Raw genomic sequence first — 26,195 nt, 5'->3', positions numbered from 1 at the left:
CCAGCTCAACAGCCATCTCCACGTTTATTTTGGGATCACAGATGGGAAAGATAAACATCACTGAACAGGGAGGAAACACCAGCGGCCTGGATGGAGGCAGCAGTTCCAGGCGGATGCGGGGCGGGGCGGGGGCGGGGGCGGGCGGGCAGAGCAATGGCCGCCTGTGGAAGCAGCTCCAGAACATCCCGGGTGAACGGGTGGAGCGCGGCGGCGAGCTGGGCCCGGTGCCCCGTGGGGTGCGGGCGGTCACACAAGCCCCGACGTGTCCCACTCACGACTCCATCTTCGGCGATTCCTGTGCCCCTGCCCCGGCCCAGGCCTGTGCGCTGGGGCGGAGCCAGCCGAGCGGCTCTCCCTCCGGCCCTCCCGGGCTCACGGCCGCACTGCCCCGCAGGCGCTCGCTGGGACACGCAGACCGGGGTCATCGCCGAGGCGCGGCTGAAGGAGCTGACGCCGGCCATGCCCGTCATCTTCATCAAGGCCATCCCTGTGGACCGCATGGAGACCAAGAACATCTATGAGTGTCCCGTGTACAAAACACGCATGCGCGGCCCCACCTACGTCTGGACCTTCAACCTGAAGACCAAAGAGAAGGCGTCCAAGTGGGTGCTGGCAGCCGTGGCGCTGCTCCTGCAGGTCTAGCCACTCCCCGGCCAGGCCTGACCGTCATCGCCCTGGGACCAGCATGGACTTACAGGAACTGAGGGCTGCTGTCTGTCAACACGGTCAGGGCCCGTGAGCGCGTGCGCACCTGACCAGCCAGACGGCGAGGGGGGGAGGGCTGTTGCATTAAAACCACTGAGTTACTGAGCTGTGCCTGCCTGTCCCCTGGGCCGGCCGTCAGCTCCACGCTGGTGACCACAGGGCCTGGCCCATGGCACAGGCGTGGACACAGGCTGGAGTCCCAGCAGCCAGGGCAAGTGTCCAGGCTGACTTCCCAGGAGGGCCAGTCAGTTACGTTCTTCCCACCAGCAGCTGGGAGGGAGGGTCAGGACCCGCGGCCGTGCCCCCCAACCAGGCGCTAGGCGCCGATGGCCCAGTGAGGGGACAGGTGTGCCCCGTACACAGGAGCGGCCACCTCCAGCCCCCGAAGCATCATCCACCCCCTTCTCCGGGGGAGAACGCTCTCGGCTACGGCGATGCCCCTCGACACGCAGGTGCCATCTCCACGCAGCTGAAGCGCATCCCCACCAACTGCCCACGTCCGCACGGGCTGAGCATGGACCCGGGACCAGCTTAGCCGTGTGTGCTGGGAGCGCTCAGGCTTCCACACAGAACCCCACACTGGGCAGCGATTCCGTCTTCCTCATCTCTGTCCCGTCCTGCACGCCTGGTATCTGCCCCACAGCCTAACTCAAAGCCGGGGGCCCGGAGGGGCTGGGAAGAGGGGAGAGAAAATCACCCCTCAGCCCTCCCTCCTGGCCCAGAGGGTGGGCTGCAGCCAGGAAGGCAGGAGTCCAGGCCAAGGGGCCCAGGTGCCCAGCAACCACCTCTGCTGGCCAGGAGGGGTCACTGCGGCCCTTCCGTCCAGGCGCGAGGGACAGGAGATGAAGGCCAGTGGCCACCAGGCCCCTCCTGTCAACCCCCGATAACCACCCCACGGGGAGGTTTCCCAAGTCTGCCTTCGGGGCCTGAAACAGTGCTCATTCCCACTACACACTGGGGGCTGCCTGCGTTCTCTCCTAACTTCCCCGTGGGACCGTCAGTGACAGGAGAGCAGGACGGGTAAACCTGCCTGCGTCTCAGCACTTGGCCCTGTGCCTGGCTGAGGGGAGCTGGGGAGCCAGGGGGCCAGGGCTGAGGTCGGGGGGGGGGGGGGCAGCCGGGGCCGTCCTGAAGGTGATTAGCGGAGACAGGGAGAGGCGCGGGGGGGACAGGGCGAGGGGGGGGACAGGCGCAGGGAGGTCAGGCGCGGGGAGGTCAGGCGCGGGGAGGACAGGCACGGGGAGGACAGGCGCAGGGGGGGGACAGGGCGCGGGGGGGGGGGGACAGGCGCGGGGGGGACAGGCGCGGAGGGGACAGGCGCGGGGGGGGGACAGGCGCGGGGGGGACAGGCGCGGGTGGGGGACAGGCAGGGTGGCCGTGGGAGCCCGTGACTGCTCTGGTCCCACAGAACCTGCAGGAATGTGAGCGCTGTTTACCGAAAGCCTCTCTGGTCTGATGGGCCCTCAGGACAAGTGAGTAACTAGTTGGAAGCAAACAGCTGACTGAGGTGCAGTGGCCCCGGGCAGTGGCCGCCTCCCAGCCTCAGCCCTCAGGCGGCCGGGCTCTGGGCACGCAGATGCCCTTGGTCTACCACCAGCCGCCCAGCACTGGAGCCGCCGGGGCCTGTGGAGGGGACGTCAGAGCCGCCAGAGCCGCCAGTCCCCGGGAGGGAGCCGTGACGCCAGCCAGGCTACGTGCAGGGACAGAACCCACTTCGTCCCGTCCCTGCCCCCGGTCTGCAGTCTGTGCCCGAAGATGCGGGGGGAGGGGCAGGGCTTTGATAAATGCCCAGGACGTGGAGAAGGGGACACGGAAATGCTGCGAGTGAGCCCAGTAAAAAGTTTCAGGTAAAACATTAAGGAACCCACAGATTAGAAGAGACTCAGAGGCCACGTCCCCAGTCACAGGGTGTGGACCTCAGAGGCAGCGAAAGACTGAACTGAGATAAAAATACTGACAAGGCGACTGGGGCTGCAAACACCTGGCATCTGACGACACCGAGGAGTTCCTGCGGACGTTGTAACCAGGCACAACGTGGTCTAATGGTCGGGGGTGGGGGTTGAGGTTTTATATTCTAGGGGGACCCAGGGGAACCCTCGCTGTAAACACAGCTCCAGGCTAAAAACGCCGGCCACAGCCCTCACTCATCTCCGACTCCCCTCACTCTCCCTCCCCCACAAGCCAAAGGCCCAAAGTTCCCGCCCGAACCCGGTGTGGCCAGGACCGGTGGGCCGGCTGGGGTGAGAGCAGAGGACGGTCCCTCCCTCTAGTGGCAGCCGCACCCTGCCCGGCCCCCGGCGCCCGGACAAGTCCCCGCTGCGGGCCCTGTCACCAGCTGCCGCGGAGAACACCGCGCCTCTGCAGGCACACGGCACAGCAGTGCCAGGGAGACGGGCACAGCCCCGAGCTCTGGCTCCCATGATCTTGCCTGGCGGTCTCCGAGCAGGGGACACGGTGGAGAGGCAGCCGACAGAGGGGACAGGCTCATTCAGCAGCGGGCGCCGCACACCCTGTGCCCGTCCACGCCCCAGACACTCGTATGTGACCAGCGAGCAGACCTGCTGGGGCCGAGGGACCACCTGCCCCCAGCGGCCCGGCGCTGTGCGGGGGGAGGGGAGGGCGGCACCGGAGGCATCACCTGTGTCCTCAGAAGAAGTTCTTGATCAGCGGGGTCACCATCTTCACCCACAGCTTCACCTGCCGACCGGGCTGCTGGAAGGTGGCGGGCGACACCACGCCCGAGCGCAGGTAGAGCTGCGCCTGCTCCTGCGGAAGAGCACAGGGTCAGGGTCCCGCGGGCGGCCAGCCCGTCCCCGAAAGCTCCCTTAGAAAAGCCAAGCCGCGTTCTAAACGTGACCCACATGAGGTGGAGCAGGCGCGTCAGAGTGAGAGCCGGCTGGAGAGAAACAGCTCCTCTGCCCTCGCTCCCGCGTGCTGCCCTCTGCGGAGGGCGTTCTAAAGGAGACACGTTTCTCTCCTCTCGTTGGCAAAGGCTGGCGGCGCCGCTGGAACCACGGGGCAGCCCTCACTGCACACGGCAGCCCGGGCTCGGCCCCACAGGGGAAGGGCCAGCGTCTCTAGCTTTTCTCAACTTTTCCCATGAACGGTCATCACGTTCGGACTTAAACCCAGTTAAACGCTTTTCTAAGCCCGGTCAGTCACTAACTGCGTTCGGTCAGTGAAGAGGGGAGGGTTTCCTGTTCGCTTTCGCCCCTCTCTGGACCCCCAGCCCCTTGGCTGTCAGCTGCCCCAGCCACACTCCCGCGGAGACCCAGCAGCCACGGCCATGAAGGTGCCCGTGCACTGGGGGACCAGCAGCACCAGGGGAAACGCGGGGGGCGGAGGGCTCCCGGGGGCGGAGTGAAGGCCCGTCCCTGGCCAGCTCCTGACCCTGCGGAGGCGAGGCCACCGTGCCGGGGAGCACCGCAGACCCGGCCCCCGCTTCCCTGCCAGGGCTGGGGGGACCCCTGTGCCTGGGTCCACACGGCCCCCCACCCGGACGGCCTTTCCCAGCCCAGTGCGAGCCCCGGGTCCCGGCGGCTGCTGCGAGGGCCCCAGCGCTGACTGAGGGCCTGACGGACAGGCGGCGTCCGTCTCGGGGGGCTGGTCTGAGAGGTCCCCACAGACCGGCTCAGCCTCTGCTTCAATGAATGCGCAGCCAAGAACTCAATTAAATTAGCAGAAGCCTCAGGCTTCCTCGCAGACTCCACGCAGGAGGAGAAGGAAGTCAGCTGATGGGCCCAAGGCTGTTCTGGGGTCACGATGGGTAAACCATGCTCTCCGGACAAAACCGGGCAGCTTTCTGCTTTACTGTCCGTGCTCAGCGAACGGAGGGACTGCGGGCTCCGGCACAACGTCTCCCCACGGTGCCCAGCGTGACCCCGGGCCTTCCCTCCCACGAAGCTCCGTGTGCCTGGGCGCGGGTTTCAGGGACTTTCTGGGCAGTCCCGGGCCTCCCCGGGGGCGGCCGCAGTCCCAAGACACAGACACAGGCGGAATTCTCTAGAAACACGCTTCTGCGTGCCAGTGTGCCTGAGGACGGAGGAGCCTCCGCGGGGTGGGCTGCCACCCCCACAGGCCACAGCCCCGGGGAGTCAGGTTTGGAAAGAAACAGAAACTATCCCAATCATGTCCCTTGGGACAGCAGCTCCCAACCACAACCGCCAGCATTTCTCGAGAACTAGGATGTGGGCTCCGTCCCCTTCCTCAGGAAGTGGGGTGCGGAGCCAGTCCCAGGACCCAGGGCCAAGCCTGGGGGTCGTGCTCCCCCAACCAGCTTGGACCACGGAGACCTTGTCCTGGCCCAAGGCCAAGCTCACACGCACGACTCCGCCGTCTGGGGCTGGACCTCCCGGTCGAGGCTCCTATGGAGGCCGGCTCCGCACAGGGAGGCAGAAGTCCAGGCCAGTCACCCCGAAAGCGGCACCAGCCGCCCCCGCTGGGCCGGCGGCAGAAACCCGCTGAGCTGAGCAGATTCTGGGGCTCACCCGGACCACGGCCGCTGCCACTTCCTCTCGCCCTTCGCGGAGCCTTCCCGGCACCGAGGTCCCCGGATTGCAGGGCAGATCCCAGGGACGCGGCCGGGCCACTTCCTCCTCAACAAAGGCTCCCAGTTTCGCAACAGCAATTCCCAAACCGAGAATAAAAGCTTCCGAGACCAGCGAGCTCTGGGCGGCCACCGCGGTGCTGTCTGCGCCGCACTCAGGCGACACTGGAAAGGCCTCAAATGCGCAAGGACCGCCAGGTCTCAGACACAAGGCCGGTGCTAGGTTCCCGAAAGTCTGCCTGCACTGTCCCCGCTGACGGCACAAACGTCGGTGAAGGCACTAGCTCTCCCCCCCCCCCACACCGAAACACCTGCGGCCACGGGGAGGGCAGGGCCCTGCGCAAGCACCGCCCCTTCCTACGGGGCAGGCAGCTCCCTGGTCCTGCTGTGCCCACCTCCAGACCCTGCACGCCTGCCACAAGGAGCCCAGCTCCAGCCTGGCACACCTCCAGGCCCGCAATCCCCAACCAAGCCAAGCCAGACCACCACCCAGGGAAACCACCTGAAATAAACAGTCCAAACCGTCGGTGCAAAGACTGACCCAGGGCACAGAGATGTGTGAGCGGGGCATCGACCCCGTGAGCCCCCACCCCCCGCACTGCACCCCCATCTCTGCAGACAGCCTCCTGTCTCCGGCCTCTCCGGCTCCCCTTGCGGATGCTGCTCCCTGCCAGCCCCTCCGCCTGGGGCGCCCTCCTCTTGCCTCTCCCTCCCCACTCTCTGGGGGGGTCTTTTCCTGAAATGATGGGGTGCTGCCTAAGCTCCTCCCAAGCGGGCCAGGACCCGAGCAAGCCTGGCTCCTCCCCCGCACCCGTCCAGGGGCCCGCGTTCCTGGGAGGGGTTGGGGAGAACCGAGCCTCTCCCTCCAGGAAGCAGCCGAGGAGAGCTGGCCGCTGGGCGCACCCCCACCGCTGCCTGGCGAGGGCTCCTCACGGCTCAGTGCCCCCAAGGGACCAGCACCCCCTCCCCGGGGAAACCCCACCTGCAGACCCACCTGGTGCAGCTGCTGCTGCAGGGCCTGGCTCTCCGTCACGATGGCGATCTGGGCCTCCAGGTCCCGGTGCACCGACCTGTACCCAAAATTAGGAGAGCCAATCAAGGTGAGGCAGGGCAGGCCGCTGCCGGCCAGGTACAGCCAGAGGCCTGCGGGAAGAGGAAAGGTGCACAGTGAGCACAGCGGCTCCGCCTCCCTGCTCCCTGAGAGCAGCCCCCGGGCCCTGGGCCTGCTCCCCTGGGCTCCCCTGGGCCTGCTCTCCACCAGGTCCCAGGAGCTGCCGGCAGGTGCAGGCACCTCAGGTCCGTGGCGGCCTGGCGCCCCCCCCCAGGTGGCTCCCTGGGACGTCCTTGTTCTCCTGCCGCACTGCACCCTGGGCCCCTCTTGCCACGCCTGACAGGTGGGTTCTTAGAGATAACCTGGCGGTGCAGGGCTCCCCTCCTCCCTGCTGCCTCCTTACGCCCCTGCCCCCCTCGGCCCCTCCTCTGCCAGCATGACCTTTTCAAAGGGCCCCGGACGAGCAAGACTGTCACAAGCGAGCAGCATGAAACACACACCGAGCTCCTAAAATAGCAGCCATTTCCTAATTCTCACTCAGGGCAAGAGCACTTCCAAGAACATCTTGGGTAAGAGATGACGACGGTGCTTCCTGTAAAGGGCTTGACCCTCCACACGCACACGCACACGCACACGCACGCAGGGGCCACATCAAAGCCGCCTGCTGCCCGTGTGATCGCTCCATCAACAGCCCACCCACTAGACCACCGCCTTGCCTTGTCAAGAGACCACAGGTGGCCAGGCTGGCCCTGGACCCTGCTCCAGATGGCCTGGGGGCCCAAGGAAAATGCCAGCTTGTCCTCCGCACAGACAGCAGGCTCAGAGCCCTGTTCCGCCATCACCGTCCTGACCCTTCCGATGCCAAGAGCAGCCCCTAAACCAGTGGTGCGCTCAGTGCTGCCTGTCGCCAGCTCCCGGCTGCTCAGAGGCACAGGAGAGGGAAAGGGAGCGGGAGGGGGAGGCTGCCACCCGCACAGGTGACACGGCTACGGCCAATGTGGCTCACCCACCTGCCTCCAGCGAAGACTCCTGCGCCACAGGGGGCGGGGGCGGGGGGGGCGGGGGGGGGGACGTACGGCTACAGGGCCTGGTCCTAGGGCCCTTGTATTTGTAAAATCTGCACGAGCACGGACGGCTTCCTTGCAAGGCAACCTAGGGCTCGGCCCTCACGGCAGGGGGCCCACCCCGATGGGCCCCCCACATGCACCTCTGCTTTGCCATCTGTTCTCATTAGCAACCCCCCCAAACAAGCTTTCTTAGACCCGATTTTCCTAACTGCCACCCCAAACAGATTTATCATCACTGTGTGTCTGTGCTGCACGGCAAGGCCACGCTTACAGTGCCCCCCCAGGCACCCGGGCAAGCACGGCACACCACGCCTCCCTCCTCGTCTTCTGGCCCGGCTGCACTTCAGGTGAGCCCTCAGGACCACAGAGGCACCCAGCTGCCACCCCACTGACCACCTCCAAACCCCCAGGTTCTAGTTTCACTGCCGACTTTCTCCCACAAAAGCTGATCGAGACCATAAACGGTGCGATGGGCAGCCTCGTGGTGAGCGCCCTGGAGCCTGGAGCGAGCCGCGCCCTGCCCAGCTGGGGGGACCGCAGAGGACGGTGAGGGCCCGCTGAGCTGTTTCCTCCCTCGTGTCGTGTGGGGAGCACCTCACTGCCAGGAAACACTTCCCAGCAGCCAGAAACCTGTTATCAGGCCCCGCCCCCTCGCTCGGGCCTGACCTCTGGCCCCACATCTCGATTCCAGGAACCCCAGGTTAGGGAGGGCTCTGCAGCTGGTGCGGGCATTCAGAGAGGGACCAGGGCAGGCAGCAGGGGACAGGGTGGCTGGACTGGAGTCCCAACCAGGGGACCGCTGCACATGGAGCCCTTTAGAAAGGGGGACACCAGTTTCCGCTGGGTTCTCGCCTGCAGCCCCTTCTCCACGCCGCCCGGCCCGGCCTCGTTAGGAGGGCACCAGAGGACCCCCAGCTCCCACGGCGCTTGCCCCCAGGGCACCTGCCTTTGTCTGCTTCCCATTTCTCTGCCCTCAGTGGCACCTCTCAATGGCCCCCTTGTCTAACCAACCCGTCAGCCTGGATGGAGCCCCTGCCCTGCTGTCTCCCTAACCCTCCCCACAGCCTGACGTTCCATCTGAAGAGATGGCCCGCTTATCGCTGCCCTCATTAAACGCTGAGCCTCGGGAAGGCGGGAGTGAGTCCCCGTGTCCCCGAGTGCGGATGCTGCCGGGCACAGCAGCCTGGGCCAACAGCTGTCTGACAGAGCAGCGCCCCCGACGCTGGGAGTAAATGACCCTCCAGTGAGGACCACGCTGAGGACAATGCGCTGATACCCGCTCCTCGGCTCCCCCACACCCCGCGGCGACGAGAGGGGGCGGAAGGCGGCACGGCTCCCGCCATCCTGGCCCGAGGAGCAGGAATGACCACGCAGGCCTGGGAGTGCGCAGCCGTGGCCCCGCCCCGAGCACACCTGCCGGCTCCCAGGTGGGACGTGCCCCAGGTGTGCCAGGCAAACAGGGTGGAGCTGCCCAGCTCTCACTGCAAGTTCCCTTTCGGGCTCTGCGCCAAGCGGCCTATCGGGAAGCAGTAAAAATAGTGGCGATTCTCATCATCATTAACAGGTTTCTGCAGCCTGAGCCAGAAACCTCTCAACCCGAGGCCGGCCCCACCCGCCACACACGTTGCTAAGGCCAGTGCTGCGCCCAGGTGAGTCAACGTCTCAAACTCACGCTGACCCTTTCCCTGAAACACAGCCCACAAGCTGAGCCCGCGTCCCGGCGTGGATGGGGCCTCTGCTGGGGCTGGGCAGCCTCCTGCTCCCCCCAGCCGCCCCTCCACGAGCACAGGCCTGCACACCTCACGTGCACATGGGGCCAGTCTGCTGGCACGTGGATGGCAGGTAGACGGCCCCGCCTCGCCTGGTTAGGAGGGGAACCAGCTATTCTGCACCCGGCCCCCTGGGCCCCACTCTCCACCAGGGCCAGGGTGCAAAGGGGATCCTCAGAAGCAACGGAGATGCGCTCAGTAGGTGCGCAGATAAGCTGCCCATCCAGACAAAGCGCATCCAGCAGTGAGAACAAATTTGCTTCGAGGACGCAGGCCTTACCCACTGTCCCGGAGGAGGCTGCCACTGTGTGGGCCCCACCTGACGTGTGCACAGGGCAAAGCTGTGGGCACCGCACAGAACGAGGTGGCTGCCAGGCCCGCGGGGGGCGAGGGGGGGACACAACAGGCAGAGCAGAGGCTCCAGGGCAGTGGAAACCTGTGTGACAGACCCACAGAAAGCACGCCGCCAAGGGAACCCCAGTGCGCGCTGTAGACTCCGTGGCACTGCTGTGTCAGTCGGGTCATCGGTGCGACAGCGTGGCCGCCCTGGGGCTGGCTGCTGACCAGGGGAGGCTGTGCGGTGTGGGGCAGGCCATGCAGAGGTACAAACAAATAAGTGAACACTTAAGGGCACAACCTTTCAGTGATCAGAGAACTTAGCCGTGAGCTGCCACAGGTAACGTGCAGTGCCTGGCAGCTGACCCCTGCACAGCACGAAGGCGGACATAAACGAAACCCACGACCAGCAACGCCGCCCGCGCCCAGGCCAGGCCCCAGGAAATGACAGACCAGGAATCTAAGAGCCGACGGCTGGCTGAGGCCTAACGAGGAACCTCCCAGCGGCCCCTCCAGAGGCTGAGAAGCAGGTGAGACCTCTGGCTTCGTGACCCACGTGAAGAACACAACAGGTAACCGGGACCCCTCTCCTCGCCAGGGGACCCGAGACTCCCACAGCGTGCCCCCCAGGCGCACAGGTCCCCCGTCTCAGCCTCACCCCATTTTACAGACACTGGACCGGGTCCCGCCCCCTCTGCCAAAGGCGAACGCGGGCGGAGGACCGGGCTCTGAGGCTCCACGGGGGCCGACGCACTGAGCAGCGTCCTCTGCAGGTGAGCCCGCTGCACTGGAGTCTCCCGTGCGGCTTAGGGTGGAGGCTCCTCTGGCTCTCGGGCAGCTCGCCCACTAAGTGACAGACACCCGCGTCCGCTGAGAAATCAGCCCGCGTGCGGGGGGCAGCCTGCACCCGGCCCCCGTGCCACACAGCTGCTCTGCAGCCTCGGAACACGGAAAACACCGCAGTGACACCCAGCCGCGCGGGTCACTGGCGGGACTGCTCCCGGCACCTGCAGCCGGTGTGGTCACTTCCCGACAGGCCGCTTGTGCCCACCCAGCCCGCGTCCCACAGGCAGGCACCAAGCGGGGCTTCCGGCGTCACCAGGCTCACGGGGCCACCAACAGGGCCAGCACAGGCCCCCGACGCCCGGGTGTGCGATGCTGGGACCCAGAGACACAGCCGGGTCTGGTCACTCCCCTCCCAGCCGGCTCGCGGGAGCAGGAGGAGCGAGAGGGGCCTGGGCTGCCCCCGGACCCTGGGGAAGGGATGGTGGTCTGGGGTCCTCAGCCGCGGGCAGGAATGGTCAGGTCCAAACGCAGACACGCCCCGGCAGACACACCCCTGCACCCAGCACGGGCCTGGCAGAGGGTCCAGTCACTCAATGGTCCACCCCGCAGCCTCTAACCCCACACCACTCCCTGGCTCCCGGCTCCTCCAACACAGGCTGCTTTGGGGGAAGTGACCATCAAAAGAGGAGCCAGAAAAGGGGGCTGGCTTAAGACCCCTCCCCACTACCAATCAGAGCTGCGAAGCAGGAAGGACCCTGGCCTCCCGCTAAGCACTGAGTGACCTCTGACCTCTGGCTCTTCGCTTAAGGGTGGGCCCCTGCTCCACGCACCCTCCCCCTCACGCACACGCAGGCACACGCCCGGGATTCCTGGCCTTCTCCGGGGCAGCAGGCCCCACCCGTGCGGGGCGGGGCAGGGCAGGGGGGGGGGGGGAGTGGCAGGGGCCTGCCCGTCCGGGAAAAGGCGAGATGCCCTGGAAAAGCCTGTTAGGCGTTTCTGTCTCAGCGGTAACTGGGGAGTCACTGCACAGCGCGGCTTCAGGGAAGGAACCGCGGCCTCGGGACGGGCCAGGCCCAGCTGGGACCCGAGGCCGAGGGGGCCCTGCCCAGGCAGCCTCTGGGCAGCTCCAGGCACACACATCCCCTCCCGCTGCCCAGCTCTGTCGCGACCCCTCCCTGGGCACAGCTACTCTCGGAAGTACCAGAGCCAGAGCTGAGGTGCGGCCAGCACCCTCCAGGGCTGGCCTGCCTGTTGACACACCTGACCTCCGGCCGGCTTAGCCGGTGACACGTGCTGGGATGGGAACAAGGAGCCACTCCTGCCCACCAGGCGACGCCACCTGCCGAGCAGGCCCCTGGGCTCCACGTGGGAAGCGGAAACACCCTGGAGGCAGCAGGCTGTCCCCAGAGGGCGGGTCCGGGCCGGCGGCCTGGCTCCCCGCAGCGCAGCCCAGTGCAACCCCAGGCGCCCAGAGGGCCTCCCGCCTCAGACAAGCAGGCGAGAGGACCCACCCGAGAGGAGGCCGAGGCTTTTCCGAAGCCTCTGGAACAGCCCAGAAGCAAGACAGGCCTCTGAGCGCCGAGGAGGGAGGGAGCACCACCTCCCGGCGCCACACCCCCTCCCTCTGGAGGCAGGACTAGCCACTGGGTGGTCGGTTTCCCCCAAGGATGGGCGACCCGCTGCTCAGCACAGCTCCATCTGCCCACACGACTCAGGTCACGCCCCGAAACTGCACACGGCCGCTCCAGGGAGGCGAGGGCTGCCCCAGGGTCCTGACTCACAGACAACGCAGACTGGGACCCACTGTCACGCAACGCCGTCCATGTGGGCGCCATGAGGGCATAGCCTCAATTTCCCCAAAGTGCAACGGTGAGGGAAAGACCGAAAACGGGCTGCTGAGGACCAAATACATGACCCCCTGCCACCCTGAGCCCCGAGGGGGACGCACCGCTGCGGGAGCACAGGGATGGGGGGGCTCCCGCCCTGCCACCGCCCGGGGAGGCCGCACGACGCCCATGACTGGCGCACGGGAGAGGCTGCGTGAGCGCCATGCAGGCAGAGGGCAGCGAGGCCGCGGGCCGGCCTGTACCTTTGGCGTGGAAGGTCCAGTCCTGCCGCCAGTACTCCTGCAGCTGCACCCGCTCCTGCTGCCCCAGGCTGCACACCTCCTGGTAGAACTGCCGCTCGATGTGCACGTAGGCGGCCGGGATGGCGCCCGCCACCCCCTTGGCCCCGAAGAACCCGTTCACCTCCGGGGAGGCCAGCAGGATCTGGTACTCGGCCCGCGTGCCCAGGACCAGGTCCATGTAGGCCTGGGTCAGGTTGAAGTAGCCGGTGGTGAGGTAGACCCTGGCCCCGCACTCGGCCTCGGTCAGCAGGGCCGCGGTGACCGCCTCGTCGATCCGGATCTCAAAGGGCTTCATCTGGACCAGCGGGTAGATCCACGTGTCTGGCGCGGGCCTGCGGTCGCCAGCGGCCGCGGCGTCCTCCCGGGGCCCGGGGGAGTCGCCGTGGAAGGTCTGCGCGTGCAGCATCTGCTGGCGGGTCCGGGCCGCGTTGATGACACCCATGACCCGTGCGTTGGCGGCCTCGCAGTACGCAGCCCGGTCACCTGAGGGACACGGGAAGGGGGTTCAAGGGCGGCTCACTCTCGCCCTCCTGCCTGCGGGGCCCGTTCGGTGAGACCAGGGTCGGCCATGTTTTCCGTGGGGCCAGAGAGTGAACAGTTTAGGTTCTGGGAGCCAAAGGCACAACAGGCGAACGTGCAGGTACTAACTCCCATCACGAGGGAAGAGGGCGCCCCTGCGCTTTGTATGGACATGAAAAAGCGAATGGTCACAATGGAGCGTCCCGGCTGGTGGCAGGCAGGGCGGCACGGAGCCCACCCCGGGGACGGACAGGCCTCCACTGGGCACCTGCCCAGACACTTCCATCGGGGGGGCCCAAGGAGCACCCCGCCAGGTCTGGCGGGTCTGGGTTTAACCCCTGCCCTGCGCACTGACCCTCGTAAACTCAGCAGCAGACCTTAGAGGCCCCCAGGAAGTCAGGGCCACGGAACCCCAGGAATACAAAGGCCCCGAGAGAGAGCCAGCTGCCAGGCCGGCAGCACAGACCACAGTGGGCCGAGCGCAGAGCCTCTGGCGAGGGAGGGAGGGAGCGGCCGAGGAGGGTGAGCTCCAGCACCTGCCCTCCTGGCAGCACAGGGCAGGCTCCGGCTCGCTGGCCAGGCCAGGCCCGAGCTCCCGTCCCCACGCCCCCCTCCCAGCCGCTCCCTTGCCCACAGGGCATGGCTGATGGCCAGTGGGTCTGTCTGGTTCCAGTGACAAAAGCAGATCCAGGCCCTGCCACCCGGGGTCCCAGGCCCTAGGCAAGGCCACAGAAACTGCTCTCCTCGGCCCTCACATCCCCGGCTCAGGGGGGCAGCATGGCCGCGCCCACCTTTGTAAGGATGCACCATGCCCTCCACCACCTGCACGGTGTTGTCGCCCTGCAGCTGCAGGGACACGTCGCCCACGGCGTCCACCAGCTCCGTGAAGAAGTCCGCGACGTCGGGACAGTCCTGCAAGAACACGTAGCGGTCCTGGCGGTTGGTGAAGTAGGAGTCACTCAGGTTGGCGCTGCGGGAGGAAAAGCAGGTGAGGACCAGGCCCAAGGCGCAGCAGCGGGTCCGGTGACGGGCCTCGGGACACCCAGCAGGAGCAGGGTGACAATCGGATCAGGACCCAGCGGCGGCGGCGGCAGCGGCCAGTGAGCAGTTGGCTACTGAGCGTGACCACGCCCAAGAGACAGGCCAGAGTGGCCGGCACAGCCCTCCTCGGAGCTGACGTCACCTGGGAGGAAATGCCCGCCGCCAGGCGGGTTTCCAGTGCAGTGACGGTGCCCATGCTTTAGTCCAGGGGTGGGCAACCTTTTTGACTCGAGGGCCACAATGGGTTCTTAAACTGGACCGAGGGCCGGAACAAAAGCATGGATGGAGTGTTTGTGTGAACTAATATAAATTCAAAGTAAACATCATTACTTAAAAGGGTACGGTCTTTTTTTTCAATAGTTTTATTCATTTCAAACGGGCTGGTTCCGGCCCGCGGGCCGTAGTTTGCCCACGGCTGCTTTAGACTCAGGTCCTGGGTCCCCTCCCGGCTCTGCCTGACATCACCCGTCCTCTCGGATCTCTGGTTTCTCGTGTGTAAAGTGAGGAACCCACGGCCCAGGTCCTTGTGAGAATTTAAAGGAGACACACGGGGCCTCGCGTAGTGGCTGACACACAGTAGGTGCTCAATAAACAGGGCCTGCCTTGTATTTCTAGAATGAAGAGTTTGATAGACTCTTATTTACTGACTCATTTTTCTTTTGTGCCCAGCCTTCCACGCCCTCGCCTTTGGCAACCATCCACTGGTTCTGTGTCTGTGGGTCCTTGTTTTGTTTTCAGGGTGACCTTGTTGTTTTTTAGATTCCACGTATAAGTGAGAGCATGTCTTTCTCTGTCTGACTTGCTTCACCTCGCAGAATACCCTATGGGCCCACCCACGTGCTCACAAAAGGCAAGGCTGCGTCCTTTTTCTTGCTGAACAACATCCCACTGTGCGTATACACCACCTCTCCATCCACTCAGCTGCCAGTGGGCGTCTAGCTGCTTCCCTATCCTGGCAACCCGGCTACCAGGTAACCTCTGTGGGCGTCCAGCTCCCAGGGCGGACACGGTGCCGAGGCAGACGGGAGCGAGGCGAGTGGACTGCGCGTGCCAGCGGGTCCGGGGCCCCGGGAGGAGACTGTTGCTGGGGGACCTGGCGGAGGGAAGCCACGCACCCGCTCAGGATGACGTTGTCGTCGAAGAGGTACACCTTGATGTGCTGCAGGCCGATGGTCTCGTTGAAGCGCTCGGGCATCAGGAGCCGGAGCAGCCCGCGCAGGTTCGGGGTGTGGAAGAGGGAGACGCGGACCCGCTCCGGAAACCGCTGCAGCAGCGGGAGCAGCATCGTGCGCGAGTTCCTCCTGCCTGAGCACAGGGCGAGCGGGGAGGGCAGGTTCACCCGGGAAAGGCAGCCAGCCCCGCGGCGCCTGCCGCCGGCCCACGTGCCTGTGCTGCCCGCTCAGCTGGTGCTGTTTCTGGGCAGAGGAGCTCGGGGCGGGGCTGATGTGGTCGGTGAGGAGACCTTCTGTCTCCCCCATCAGCACCCATTGGCCTCCTCCTGGTCACCCACCTCAGCTTTCCTGAGGGTGCCACCTGCCCTCCCTCTTGGCGTTTCTGCTTTGCGTGATGACCATGCCCACCCAAGCCCGCACCCCAGCCCCCCAGCGGAGGGCCCCAGGCCTGGGCGAGGCAGGGCCGCACACTTTGAGCCCTAGGGCAGCCACTGGGAGCTCTGGTCTGGCCACCAGGGTGCCGACTCTTCCAACGGACAAGATGCCGTGGCGAGAAGGCCTGGCCGTCAGAGGCCACCACAGGGAGAAGGAAGCCACAGGACACGGGCCAGCAGGTGGGTGCTGGCGACACACCCGAACCCCGATGCAGCCTGCCCAAAGCAGTGGGCCCTGGGGGTCACACAACTCTTTCTGCCTCAGTTGCTTTTCTGGGGCTGCAGTCCCAGCCACAGAAGGAATCCCGACTCGGGCAGTCAGGCCGTCCTCACAGCCCCGCCTGGGTGGAGGTGGGGACAGAGGCTGGGAAGGAGGAAAGGCCGCACCCACCTCTGGAACCCCGCATGAAGTCCAGGAGAATGGACACCTTGAGGTCGGAAGGACACTTCGCTTGGAGTGACTTTTCCAGCGTGCTCTCCAGACAGTCCACCTACCAAGCACAGAGGGCAGACCCAGGGGGAGACTGTGTGTTAGGAATGACCCACGTGCCAGCCATGCCCGTCCTGGGCACACCCCGTCTGCGCTCAGAGCTGGCACCACGGAACTCCTCCTCAAGAGGCCACCTCGGGAGCAGCCTGGCACACAGAGCAGCGGGGACCCTGTGCAGGGCGAGGGGGACACTGACCAGCAAGGTCAGAGGCCAGGACCAGGCCTCCCCACGCTCTCCCCCGCCCTCCCTCATGCCCAGTATCTGTGGCCACGAGAGCGAGAGCTGGCAGCGTGAGGTCTGGAGGCCATGCCCTGCTCCCACCTGACTGCTCCCCCTAAACCTACCAGTTCCTGTTCCAAAGGACCTGTCCCCAGGTAGAGAGACGCCATCACGACCCGCCTCTTGGCTGCTTGGATCTGCCCCTGAAAGCAAAGGACGTCTCAGCGCTCAACCATCGTTTCCATGTCGCTGAGAAAATACAGTCCTCGACCGTGGAGGCAAACAACACCCACAGTGAACTATCCTGACCCCAATGCGTATGGACCCACAATCCTCCCTAGAAATCGTCCACATGAGTCCACGTGAGTCCACGTGAAGTTAAAGCGTGATGCACCTGCACTAGACACGGGAGGGCGTGCACACGCCTGCGACGGCCTCACGCACGGCTGAGACGCCCATCACTGAGCACAGTGCAAGCCGCGCTCCACCCGTACCCGCCTGCACACACCTGCATGTGTGTGAGTGTGCGCAGGGCGTGCGGAACACACAGGAGAGCTGGGGGAGGGCGCGGGCGCAAACCTGCGCGGCTGGAGTTTGACGAGGAGCACGTGTCACCCTTGAAATGCAGACTGACAGGTGTGGAGACACAAACAGTACGTCCCCACATTCAAGACAACACAGAGCATCAGCCCCACAGCCGTGTCCTCTCCCTGGCCCTGCGCAGCCCCTGCTCCACAGCACGGGGCCGGCGGGACCAGCTGCGCGCTCTGTCCGGGCGGCACAGCCCGCTCGGTGCAGGAAGTGCGACGCTGGCCCGGGCCGCTCAGAGGCGGGAGAAGGCCTGGCTCCTTTCCGGGCTACGGGACCCCAGGCTCCTCCTGGTCTCTGCAGCCCTGCCCGCCGAGCAGGTGCACAGGGCAGCTGCCTCCCGGCCGGGGGTCACCACCTGGGGACTCAGCCAGCCATGACGACACTAAGAAGAGCCTGTTTCTTCCAGCCACGCAGAGAGCCACGCGGAGCACAGAGCAAACAGCCTCAGCAGCACTGACACCAATGTGGGCGTGTGGGACATGTGAGGGGCTGGGAGGATGGGAGACACACACACAGCCACATGCACACACACACACAGAATTCGTTCTGGAAGGAGCCGGCCAAGAAGGAAGCTCAGGGCTAAAGAAGAGAGCGCGCAGCATTCATTTGCCGGCTGTGTGAACTCCTTTCTCACACCTGGGTTCTCACATCACTGTTAGTATGAACTCAGGAGTTCATGGCAATAAAAAGTCATTAGCGTTGAATTACTTCACACCAATTAGCAGTCCAACCACAGAGAACTAGAGGCGCATGAACTCCTGAGGGACCCCCAAGGGCAAAGTTCAGCAGCTCCTCAGGCACAGACTGTACCCGAAAAGGACCAGGGCTGCAGGGGCCACAACCAGAGCCCGAGGTCCCAGGCCGCTGCCACGCCTCTGCCACTGGGTCTGCACCCCGTACACGATGCCCACCGATGACGGGCTTGTGGGAGGTGTCTCCAGGGCAGAGGTCCTGGTGCCCGGCTAGAATCAGGCTCGTTCCTTCCCGGCCGTTGCTAGCAGGGCCGCCGTGCAGGGCACATGCCCTCATGCCTCCCCTCTGGTGGCTACCCCCTCAGCACAGGACAGAGGAGCAGGCTGCCCACAGGCCCGGAGCCAGGACCTGCCCTCACTGCCCCCGCCTGGGCTGCTCCACCTCAGCCACATCGGGGAGCTCTGACCACGGCTGACTCACCCATCTGTGAAGCTGGAACAGGCAGAGCCCACAGGAGTGAGCTGAGCAGCCACTAAAAGCTTCCAGAACAGAAGGTGCCCCCACCCAGGACGTGTCCAACCTCACACCAGAAGCCCCTACCCACAGGTCCACCACACTCTGCCTTACCTACAGCACTCCGCCTCGCCCACGGCTCTCCGCCCCGCCCACCGCGCTCCGCCCCGCCCACCTCGCTCCGCCCCGCCCACCTCGCTCCGCCCCGCCCACGGTGCTCTGCCTTCATGCAACTCACCTTCATGAGCTCAAAAAACTCGGTGGGGGCTGAGAGCACCCTGACGTGGGAGCTGCAGACGCCGAACTCGGGGACCAGGTTTCGGATCCACTGGAACCGGTGCACGCCCTCCGGGCACAGGCAGCAGGGCGGGGAGGTGACCTGGGGGACAGTTGGGGACAGCAAAGGAGCCAACAGCAGCCATGGTGACCTGGTTAGAGACACACAGAGGGTCAAGCTTCGCAGACACATCCTCAACGTCTCTCTCCGCTACTGGGGAGAGGAAGAGAGGGGTCTTTATTTTATTTTATTGCCAATTTGGGATTTTCTAGGCCATTTTGAGTGGCCCACTCACACTCCCCACATAGGTTCCCTTCGGCCCCTCCGAGCTGAGCAGCTTGAGAAGTGCCAAACCCTGTGGACAACCTCACCTTCACGTGGATCCCATGCGCCTCCAGACTTAGTGCTCCCAGCAGCTCCCGGAAGCCACTGCTGGCTACCCCCCGCCCGCGGCCTGCGAGTGCCAAGGCTCCAAGCGCCAGGGCCCCGCTGCACCCAGCCCGCCCTCGGCAGGGCCCAGGAGACAGCGGGCTTTCACTTAGGGAAGGGACAGCAAAGCAAAGGTCTCGCATACGCTTAACAGCGAGTGGAATAAAATACCCGCAAGGGTAGAAAAGTCTCCTCTCCAACACGCGGGCAGGGAGAGGAAAGCTGGAGCAGGAAGAGGACAGGGGAGTCATCGCAAGAGGCGCCGGGTGACAGCACTGCCCTCCCTGCTGCACTGGTCTCCTTCGGGGCCGTGTCGCCTCGGGGCTGCCCTGGGCCGACCACAGGGAGCTGTCCCCTGACCCACCGTCCCCCGAGGCGGCGACGGCAGGACGCTGCCCCGGGCCTGGAACACCTGTGGGCAGCGAGGGGCACGTGCACAAACCCGGCGGGAATTCCCGCCAATCCTCCTCAGGAAAACGCTCCTCAGCCTGTGACCTTGGAGCCCCGGCCCCAGAGGGACTGGGGGAAGGCCGCGGACACACCCCAAGGGCCGAAGGACCACAGATTCCAGGAAGGTGACCTCACGGCTTGCCTCGTGACACCGCCGATCTTCCCATCTTCCCAGGGCTGGTCCACGGCCCCACGGCGCCAGGTGGCCCACAGCTGTGCTTCCCAGAAAGCCCCGGTCTGCCCAGCCTCCTCGGCGCCTTAGTCAGCCGGGAAGACACCGCAGCCTGGGGGCGGGAGGCCTGGGACAGCGGGGGGGGGGGGGGGGGGGGGAGCTGTCCCCCCCCCCCCCCCGCCCGCCGGCTTCAGGGCTGGTGACCCACGTGCGCACAGGCGGGCATCGGCCTGCAGGGTTCCTCCAGCTCCCAGGCTCCCAGCAGCTTGCACATGAAGGCCGAGAGGCTAAGGGACTGCGGCCTCAGTTCCCCAAACTGCGGGCCGACCTCCTGCGGGGCTCAGGCCACCTTCTGGGGGAGCAGCGCTCCTCTGTCCAACGGGAACCTGAGGCGAGGGGGAGCCGCCTGTCTGAAGCCCAGCGGCCTGAAGTCTAAGTTCACTATTGAACAGGCTATCTGACCAGGGTCAGCCTCCCTCCCCGTCTCACGGCACTTGTCAGGCTCAGACCATAAACCATAAAAAAAGACCCCGGCCCTGGCTGGTTTGGCTCAGTGGCTAGAGTGTCAGCCCTCGGACCGAGGGTCCCGGGTTCGATTCTGGTCAAGGGCAGGTACCTCGATTGCAGGCTCAACCTCTGGCTCGCTCTCTCTCCCCATCCCTTCCACGCTCTCTAAATATCAGAGGAAAAATACTCTTAGGTGAGGAGAAACAAAAACAAAACAAAACAGAAAGACCAGTCACCTGGCCCAGGCCACGCACCCGGTCCCCACGCATCCTGCCTGCGGCCAGGAGGCTCACCGGCTCCCAGAAAGGAAGGTGAGGAACCACCTCCTTGGCACAGGCCCCGGGAGAGGGAGAGCGCCAACCTGGGCCTCCAGCCAAGTCACCACGTGAGCACCGACGTGCACCCTGGAGGGCACAAGCAGAGCCGGCACAGCCCCTGCCTCTCACAGACCTGGCCTCCCAGGCTTACATACCTGGAATGATGGGAGAACAACACAAGAAAACATGCTAAAATTAATTAAATAAGATCAAAACATACAGTCTGTGTGCTTCAAGGGACGCCCGAGCTCTGGGCTGTCCACACCCTGGCACCTGCCGGCCAATAGCTTTCAAACCTGGCACGGACGGGAGGTGTGAGCAGAGCTGGCCGAAGCCACCGTCGCCAGGAAAGCCCAGGGCTCCACGTGGGTGTCAGCCCACGGCCACCAGTGTCCTGCTGGGAGGCCTCTGGCAGGCTCGGCGACGGCCACCACCATGCCGGTCCCTGCGGGGCAGCTCTCGCTGGGGACCGCCCGCCAGGGCCTCAGCCCAGGATCGGCCGAGGCCTTGCCCGTGGCTTCCTGTGGAATCTGTGCACCGACGGGCTTGTTTGAGTCTGAGAGGAGCAGCAGCAAAACCAACTGGCTTTCGGGGGTTTGCTGTGGGGGAGGCCCAGCCTCAGTGCAATTCATCACCAGCGAGGGAGGTGCCAGGGAGGGGCTCAGTGTCCTCGGAAGCACCGCAGCTCCGCGCCGCAGGGGCAGCGCAGGCTGGGACGGCCACCCCGCTGCCTCGGGAGGCGGGGCACAAGCAGCCCCCATCTGAGCGCCCGCGGCTGGCTCCCCCACAGCCCGCTCAGCGACCCATCCGTTTCCTTCCAGCTCAACCAGACCCCTTGGCCGTTAGTTCCCGCTCTCCACCAGGGAGCCCCGGGGAATTTTCTCAGAAGGTCTCCCCTGCACAGCAGCCTCCTGCAGCCTCCCTGTGCCCCAGGGCCGAGCACCTGCGCTGCCTTCCCCTCACCCAGGGAGCTTTCCCAAGGAGAAACCTCGCCCCAGGGACCCCAGGGGGCAGGAAGCTGGCCGCACAGCCCCGTCACACTCACGTGTAGGGAACGGCCAGATGTGTGTACACACACACACACACACAGATTCCCGCAACCAGGCCTGGGCTCCCCTGGGTTTCCCTTTCTCAGCACCTCGCTCCCTTCCTGGTTACAGAAGTGCCCACTCCGCGCCCGGGCGCATCAGGGGCGTTTAGAGAATGGGGCCTGGGCCAGAGCAGGGGCACTCGGCATTCAAACTCCAAACAGACAATGCAAACCAACCCCCAGCCCCCACTCGCCAAGGTGTGATGGGACTGGCACCCTCTCCAAAGGGCAGGCTCCGGCACCCCCAGGGCACCTGGCTCTCGGGGAAGGCTCGGCCACATGGTGTAAGGCTTTCCGCCACTGAGCGAGGGCAGCGGAAGCCCACCTGGCCACACAGGACCATGCAGCCTGCCCCCCTCCCCGCGCATGGCATGGGACACGAGCCCGCCGGAAGCAGCTGAGATGCTGTGGACACGCCTGCAAGGCAGCCTCAGGAATGGAAGGCAGTTCCCCTCACTTTCCTGACAAGACAGGAGTCTTCCAGTTCACCAAGCTGACGCTGACTGGCCCTGGGAACACAGGCACGCCTGGCATTTCCCTTTCGGGCTGTGTGACAACAGCCTGAGTCCCTGGGAGCTCCCTCCCACTCGGCGCAGAGAGCAGGCGCCGTGAGCAACTGCCCAGGTTCCTCCAAAGCAGGGCACGTGGGCTCGGGGCCAGCACACGGCGAGGTCCGAGGCTGGGCTTGGACACTGACCTCAGGACGGCCAGGAGTCCGCGCACCGCACTGGCCAAGTGTCCCCACTGCAGGCTCCGCGCTGTGGTCTGCAGCTCCGCGAACAGTGGGAACGCTAAGACTTGTGGGGCAAGCTTTGTGGCTTGGGTCCCCCCCACATCCGTGCAAATGAACCAGAAAAGAAGGAAGTTTTTAAAAGAAACTGAGCTCTCTGGATTCCATGTTTTCAGAAACTACGATTTTAAGAAAAGCTCCCCCCTCCCCCCAGCCATACAGTGAAATGTAAAAAAAAAAAAAAAAAAAAAAAGTGAAGTAATGAGAAAAGAGCAACAGTCATAACACTTCCCGAGAAAGGCTCGAGAAACTACCTGCAGGCACCGGACTTCCTGCGCCTGGGCCGGGCAGCCCTGACTGACTAACGCAAGACCCGGCCTGCCCGGAAGTGCTGGGTCCGATTCCCGCAGGTGACGCCAGGCCAGGCCCGCGGAGCCCCCACAGGAAGCCGGCATCTGGCCCTTCTCCTGACTTGCCAGAAACCAAGTCGGTTGCATCACGGGGCCAGAAGCCAGACTACAGCCCACGTCACAGGGCTGGCCCCACGCACGAGGCCTAGGGAGTGTGGATAAGAGCCGAGCCTGAGCTCTAGGAACCAGACGCTTCGGCCAGCCTGACTCCCCGGCAGCCTGGAGAGCTCAGGCTGGCGTCCGTCAGAGCCCGCGTTCACAAGGGGTTATCTATCAGCGCACCCCAACCCCGGCTGGGTCTGTCCGTCCAGACGCAGACAGACCCGCCGAGTCCTCCAGCGGCACTGTGCTGGGGGGGGGGGGGGGGGACACGCCTGGGAACGTTAACTTAGCTACAACGTGGAAGTCAGTCTGCTGCAAACCCATGCAAGGTCAAAGTTGAATGACTTGGGGGAACTCATGCTTTAATTGGAAACCTCCCCCTCCCACTCATCCTACTGCTATAAATAGACCAGGAGGGACCCCACTTAGCCCTCATGAGTAAGGAGGGCTGGGTCCCAGCATCAAAGTGCAAAGAAACAGTCATTTCTGGAAATCTGATGGTCCCTCAGGGCAGAAACTGCTACCAGGTTGACCAAGAGTTTGCTGATCTGACGTCACCACGTAAGAAACTCTAACTGAAAGAGGAGGCTACTGGTTACGTCTCCCTCTTCTCACTCAGAGAAGTTAGCCCCCGCGGCCCCCCAACACACACACGCCTGGAACACAGAACACAGGACTTGAGTTTCGAAAACAAAGCCTTTTCGGCACATGTAGCTCAAACTGAAAGCAGTGTGCGTGTTTTTACAGGGGCCACAGGAAAAACCTCTCCTGGCATGGCAGGGGAGCTCGCGGGGATGAACTGACGCCCTCTTGACCCTTCCCACTAGGTCTCGCTCCAGATAACAAGCCAACCCTGTGTCGTGTGATGACTCCAAAAAGCGATCTGAGGGTTTGGTCTCCCCCTCCTGAGGTCCAGACCTGTAGGCAACTGCCCACGGGACCCCCCCACGTGGACGCGCCTGGATACTGGTTAACAAGCCCCAAACTTACCTCTCATCCTCCCCCAAACCTGGTCCTTCCTTTCTCCCTGTTGTGGGGAACCGTGCCGCCATCCACAGTCAGTCACCCAAGTCAGAAACAGGACCCACCTCCTCAGCGCTCTCCCCTCTACACAGGGCCCCCGCCCCCAGAGCCTCTCTTCTATTCCCACTGTCCCGACCTCATATGAACCCACCCCTTAGGCCTGGACCGCTAGCACAAGACACAACACAGAATCACGACACAGAATCTCAGAGCTTGCTTCCTGGGATCTTGCTTCCTGGCCCAGAGGACGGACTGACTCCCAGCGCCCACCACCCCTTTCCGATAACTGCCGTCAGCTCCTGGAAATGGTTTGAGAGCCCGTGGGACCTCCGCACTGCGATCCCCTGCTGCTATGATCACTCGCTACCCTTCACTAGCCTACTCTTCTCCCAGCACATGGCTCTGAGGGCACCACCACCAGGAAGCCTTCTGTGACTTCCCGGTGTACCTCTGACGGACCTGACTTTTTCTACCTTAACTTTGCTATTATTGTTACTCATGGATCTGAGCATCTTATGTCTTATCTTGGTTTCTCAGTTTCCCAGCCCAGCAGAGCAGTGCTCTCCACATGCACGCTGGATGAATGAACCCAGCGTGAGTCAGAGAGAACAGCAGTGCTTCTGGGTCACTAATTATCAGAAGCCTTAGGCAGAGTTCTGTCACTAGGGCTGTGTCTATAACTGAAAGGAAACCGCTGCTGGGAAGGAACAGAACCCCTGTCCACCGTCTCGCTAGCCGCCAGGACCCGGCAGGCACTCCGACAGCTGGGTCAGACTGGCAAGCTCAAGTCTAAAACGATTTCAGCCCATGACTACACAGAACTATTATCAATGAATCAATGATCAGAGTTACAAGAAACCACACCATTCGGGGAATGAGGAATTGGGAGGTGCAACTGAACAAAGAAAAAGAAACGAAAGCCAGCAGTCACGGGTGTGTGGCCACGCAAACCCCAAACACCAAGACCACAAAGAATCGGAAAAAAACCCTGCACACTGAAAAGGGCAAGGAGTCAGAAACCTAGGGCGGTAACGACACCGGTCACAGCACAGGCGTTCTTTCCAAGGATGACAACACCCAAACGTCTGGCAGGTGTGTTTCTGTTTGTGATTTACCCGAGCTTCTGGTGTCATTGTTGACCCAGAAAAACAACAACTCTCTCTCTTGGTTTAATCACCAAGAGCCATGGGGCCACTGCACCTCCTGACACTATTTACAAAAGGGGCTTTGCCATTTCAGACAATCCCCACTGACGCATGGCCCCCGCCCCCGCCCCCCCAAAAAAGGACACCCCAAGAAGACTGTTTTTGAGAAGAATTCGTGCAGATTGCCCAACATCCTTTAGCAATCCATCCCAATGTTAAACAATGATTAATCAAGTGGTTTTCGTATAGTGTACACACGTCCAGCGAGATGACAACATCGCCTCAACAGCTTGGAGGAGAGGACATTTCTTGAAACTTTAAAACAGATTTCTCGGTAGCTGGAGGCCGGGCTGTGGGAGTCACCTGACCTCGCTGTCCCGGGAATGGACTGGTCTCTGCGAAGAGCCGGTTCCAGCAAGTGGAGAGGCCACGCCCACGCCCCTGCCCCTGGCCGCAATCCTGTGAACCCGAAAAGCCTTGGGGGGGAAGGGGGGCGGTAGGTTTCCGAGAGTCCCAGCAGGCAAGGCCCTGGCGCCAGCACCTCCAAGTTCCCCTAAATCAGACTCTTTCTGCTCAAGACCTCCAGCCGCCGGCCCATCGGGAGCAAGCCCACCCCTTCCCTAGAATCTGCACCCGGGACGGGACCACAGCGCGGCACCCAGGAGGCACCGATGAAAACCTGAGACAACGCAAAGGGCGCAGGGCGCAGACATTCCCCCGAAGGAGGAAGGGAAGGCTCGGGTCTAATAAAAACACGTCCTGCGCACAGAGCATCCTCCCCCGTTTCCCTCTCAGCGCAGCGCAGGCCTCTTAAGGCGGCGAGTGTTTACCCGGAGCCCAGGCCGGAGGCCCCTTCGCCGCTTACGCAACTCCCTCCCGTGCTTCCCCGGAGCGCAGGCCCTCGAGGGCGCGCGGAGGGGGCGGGGTGGGTCCCCTGCCCGACGAGAGCCCCGACTCGGGATTGCTTCACGGCCCCCGGCCGGCGGATGAGGACCCCGCGCGGACGCCGGGCCGGGCTGACTCACGCCGCGGCCCCCGCAGCCAGCGTGACTCAGGGGAGGTCCCTCCGAGCCCCAGGCCCGCGTCGGGGCTGTCACGTCTCCTCCGAGGGCACGCACTGCGCTCCGGGCAAGTGCGCGCGGCGGGGGAGCCCGCAGGGCCACCCCCTCCCCGGGCGGGCGGGCGCCGAGGCGGGGACGCGGGGAGCCTGCGGGGAAGGGAGCCTGCGGAGAAAGGGAGGGAACCTGCGGGCGGCGGGCGCGGGACGTGGGAGACGGGGACACGGGGACCCGCTGCCACCCGCCGCCCTCTCACCTCCGGCGCCGGCGGTCCCGGTTCCGGCCGAAGCGGTCGGACAGGCGCCCCAGGAGCGCGGCCAGCCCGGGCCGGCCAGGCAGGAGGCCCAGCAGCCGCCGCCAGAACACCGGCCCCGCCGCGGCCGCCGCCATGGAGACTCGCGGCTTCCGCTTCCGGCGCGAAAAA

At 64.5% G+C, this 26,195-nt stretch overlaps 2 protein-coding genes across 3 annotated transcripts in view; one reads left to right on the top strand and one right to left on the bottom strand.

Annotated features, from left to right (window-relative positions):
- The window catches only part of DNAH17 (dynein axonemal heavy chain 17), a 60,430-nt gene extending 59,627 nt beyond the window's left edge, over window positions 1-803 (top strand). Inside the window, exon 80 of the mRNA XM_059671429.1 lies at window positions 395-803. Coding sequence (XP_059527412.1) covers window positions 395-642 — 248 coding nt within the window. The 3' untranslated portion in view covers window positions 643-803. The remainder of the gene's footprint in view (window positions 1-394) is intronic.
- On the bottom strand, window positions 6-26,195 carry PGS1 (phosphatidylglycerophosphate synthase 1). 2 transcript variants are annotated; one of them, XM_059671411.1, is made up of 10 exons: window positions 26,028-26,194; window positions 18,300-18,489; window positions 16,390-16,467; window positions 15,946-16,045; window positions 15,064-15,253; window positions 13,699-13,877; window positions 12,350-12,871; window positions 6,246-6,394; window positions 3,344-3,471; window positions 6-487 (listed from the first exon to the last, which is right to left on the bottom strand). In XM_059671411.1, exons 1-9 carry the CDS (start codon window positions 26,159-26,161, stop codon window positions 3,352-3,354), a joined length of 1,662 nt encoding a protein of 553 aa, XP_059527394.1. In that variant the 5' UTR covers window positions 26,162-26,194; the 3' UTR covers window positions 6-487; window positions 3,344-3,351. The 2 variants fall into 2 exon arrangements, with proteins under 2 accessions (XP_059527394.1, XP_059527396.1); XM_059671413.1 differs by having other exon boundaries at window positions 441-576; window positions 26,028-26,195.

This window comes from Myotis daubentonii, chromosome 16 (genome assembly GCF_963259705.1).
Source record: "Myotis daubentonii chromosome 16, mMyoDau2.1, whole genome shotgun sequence".
In the NCBI taxonomy this organism is placed as follows: Eukaryota; Metazoa; Chordata; class Mammalia; order Chiroptera; family Vespertilionidae; genus Myotis; species Myotis daubentonii.
This window is presented reverse-complemented; position numbering and strand designations above follow the sequence as displayed.

Bases quoted from the DNA above. Each gene is read 5' to 3' on its own strand.
- PGS1 (XM_059671413.1), bottom strand. From the start codon at position 26,161: ATGGCGGCGGCCGCGGCGGGGCCGGTGTTCTGGCGGCGGCTGCTGGGC. The intron at 13,878-15,063 runs GTGCGTGGCTTC...TTCCTCCCGCAG, and splicing joins GACAACGTCATCCTGAGCGG to CGCCAACCTGAGTGACTCCT. The intron at 6,395-12,349 runs GTACAGGCCGGC...CTCTTCCCGCAG, and splicing joins CTGGACCTTCCACGCCAAAG to GCCTCTGGCTGTACCTGGCC.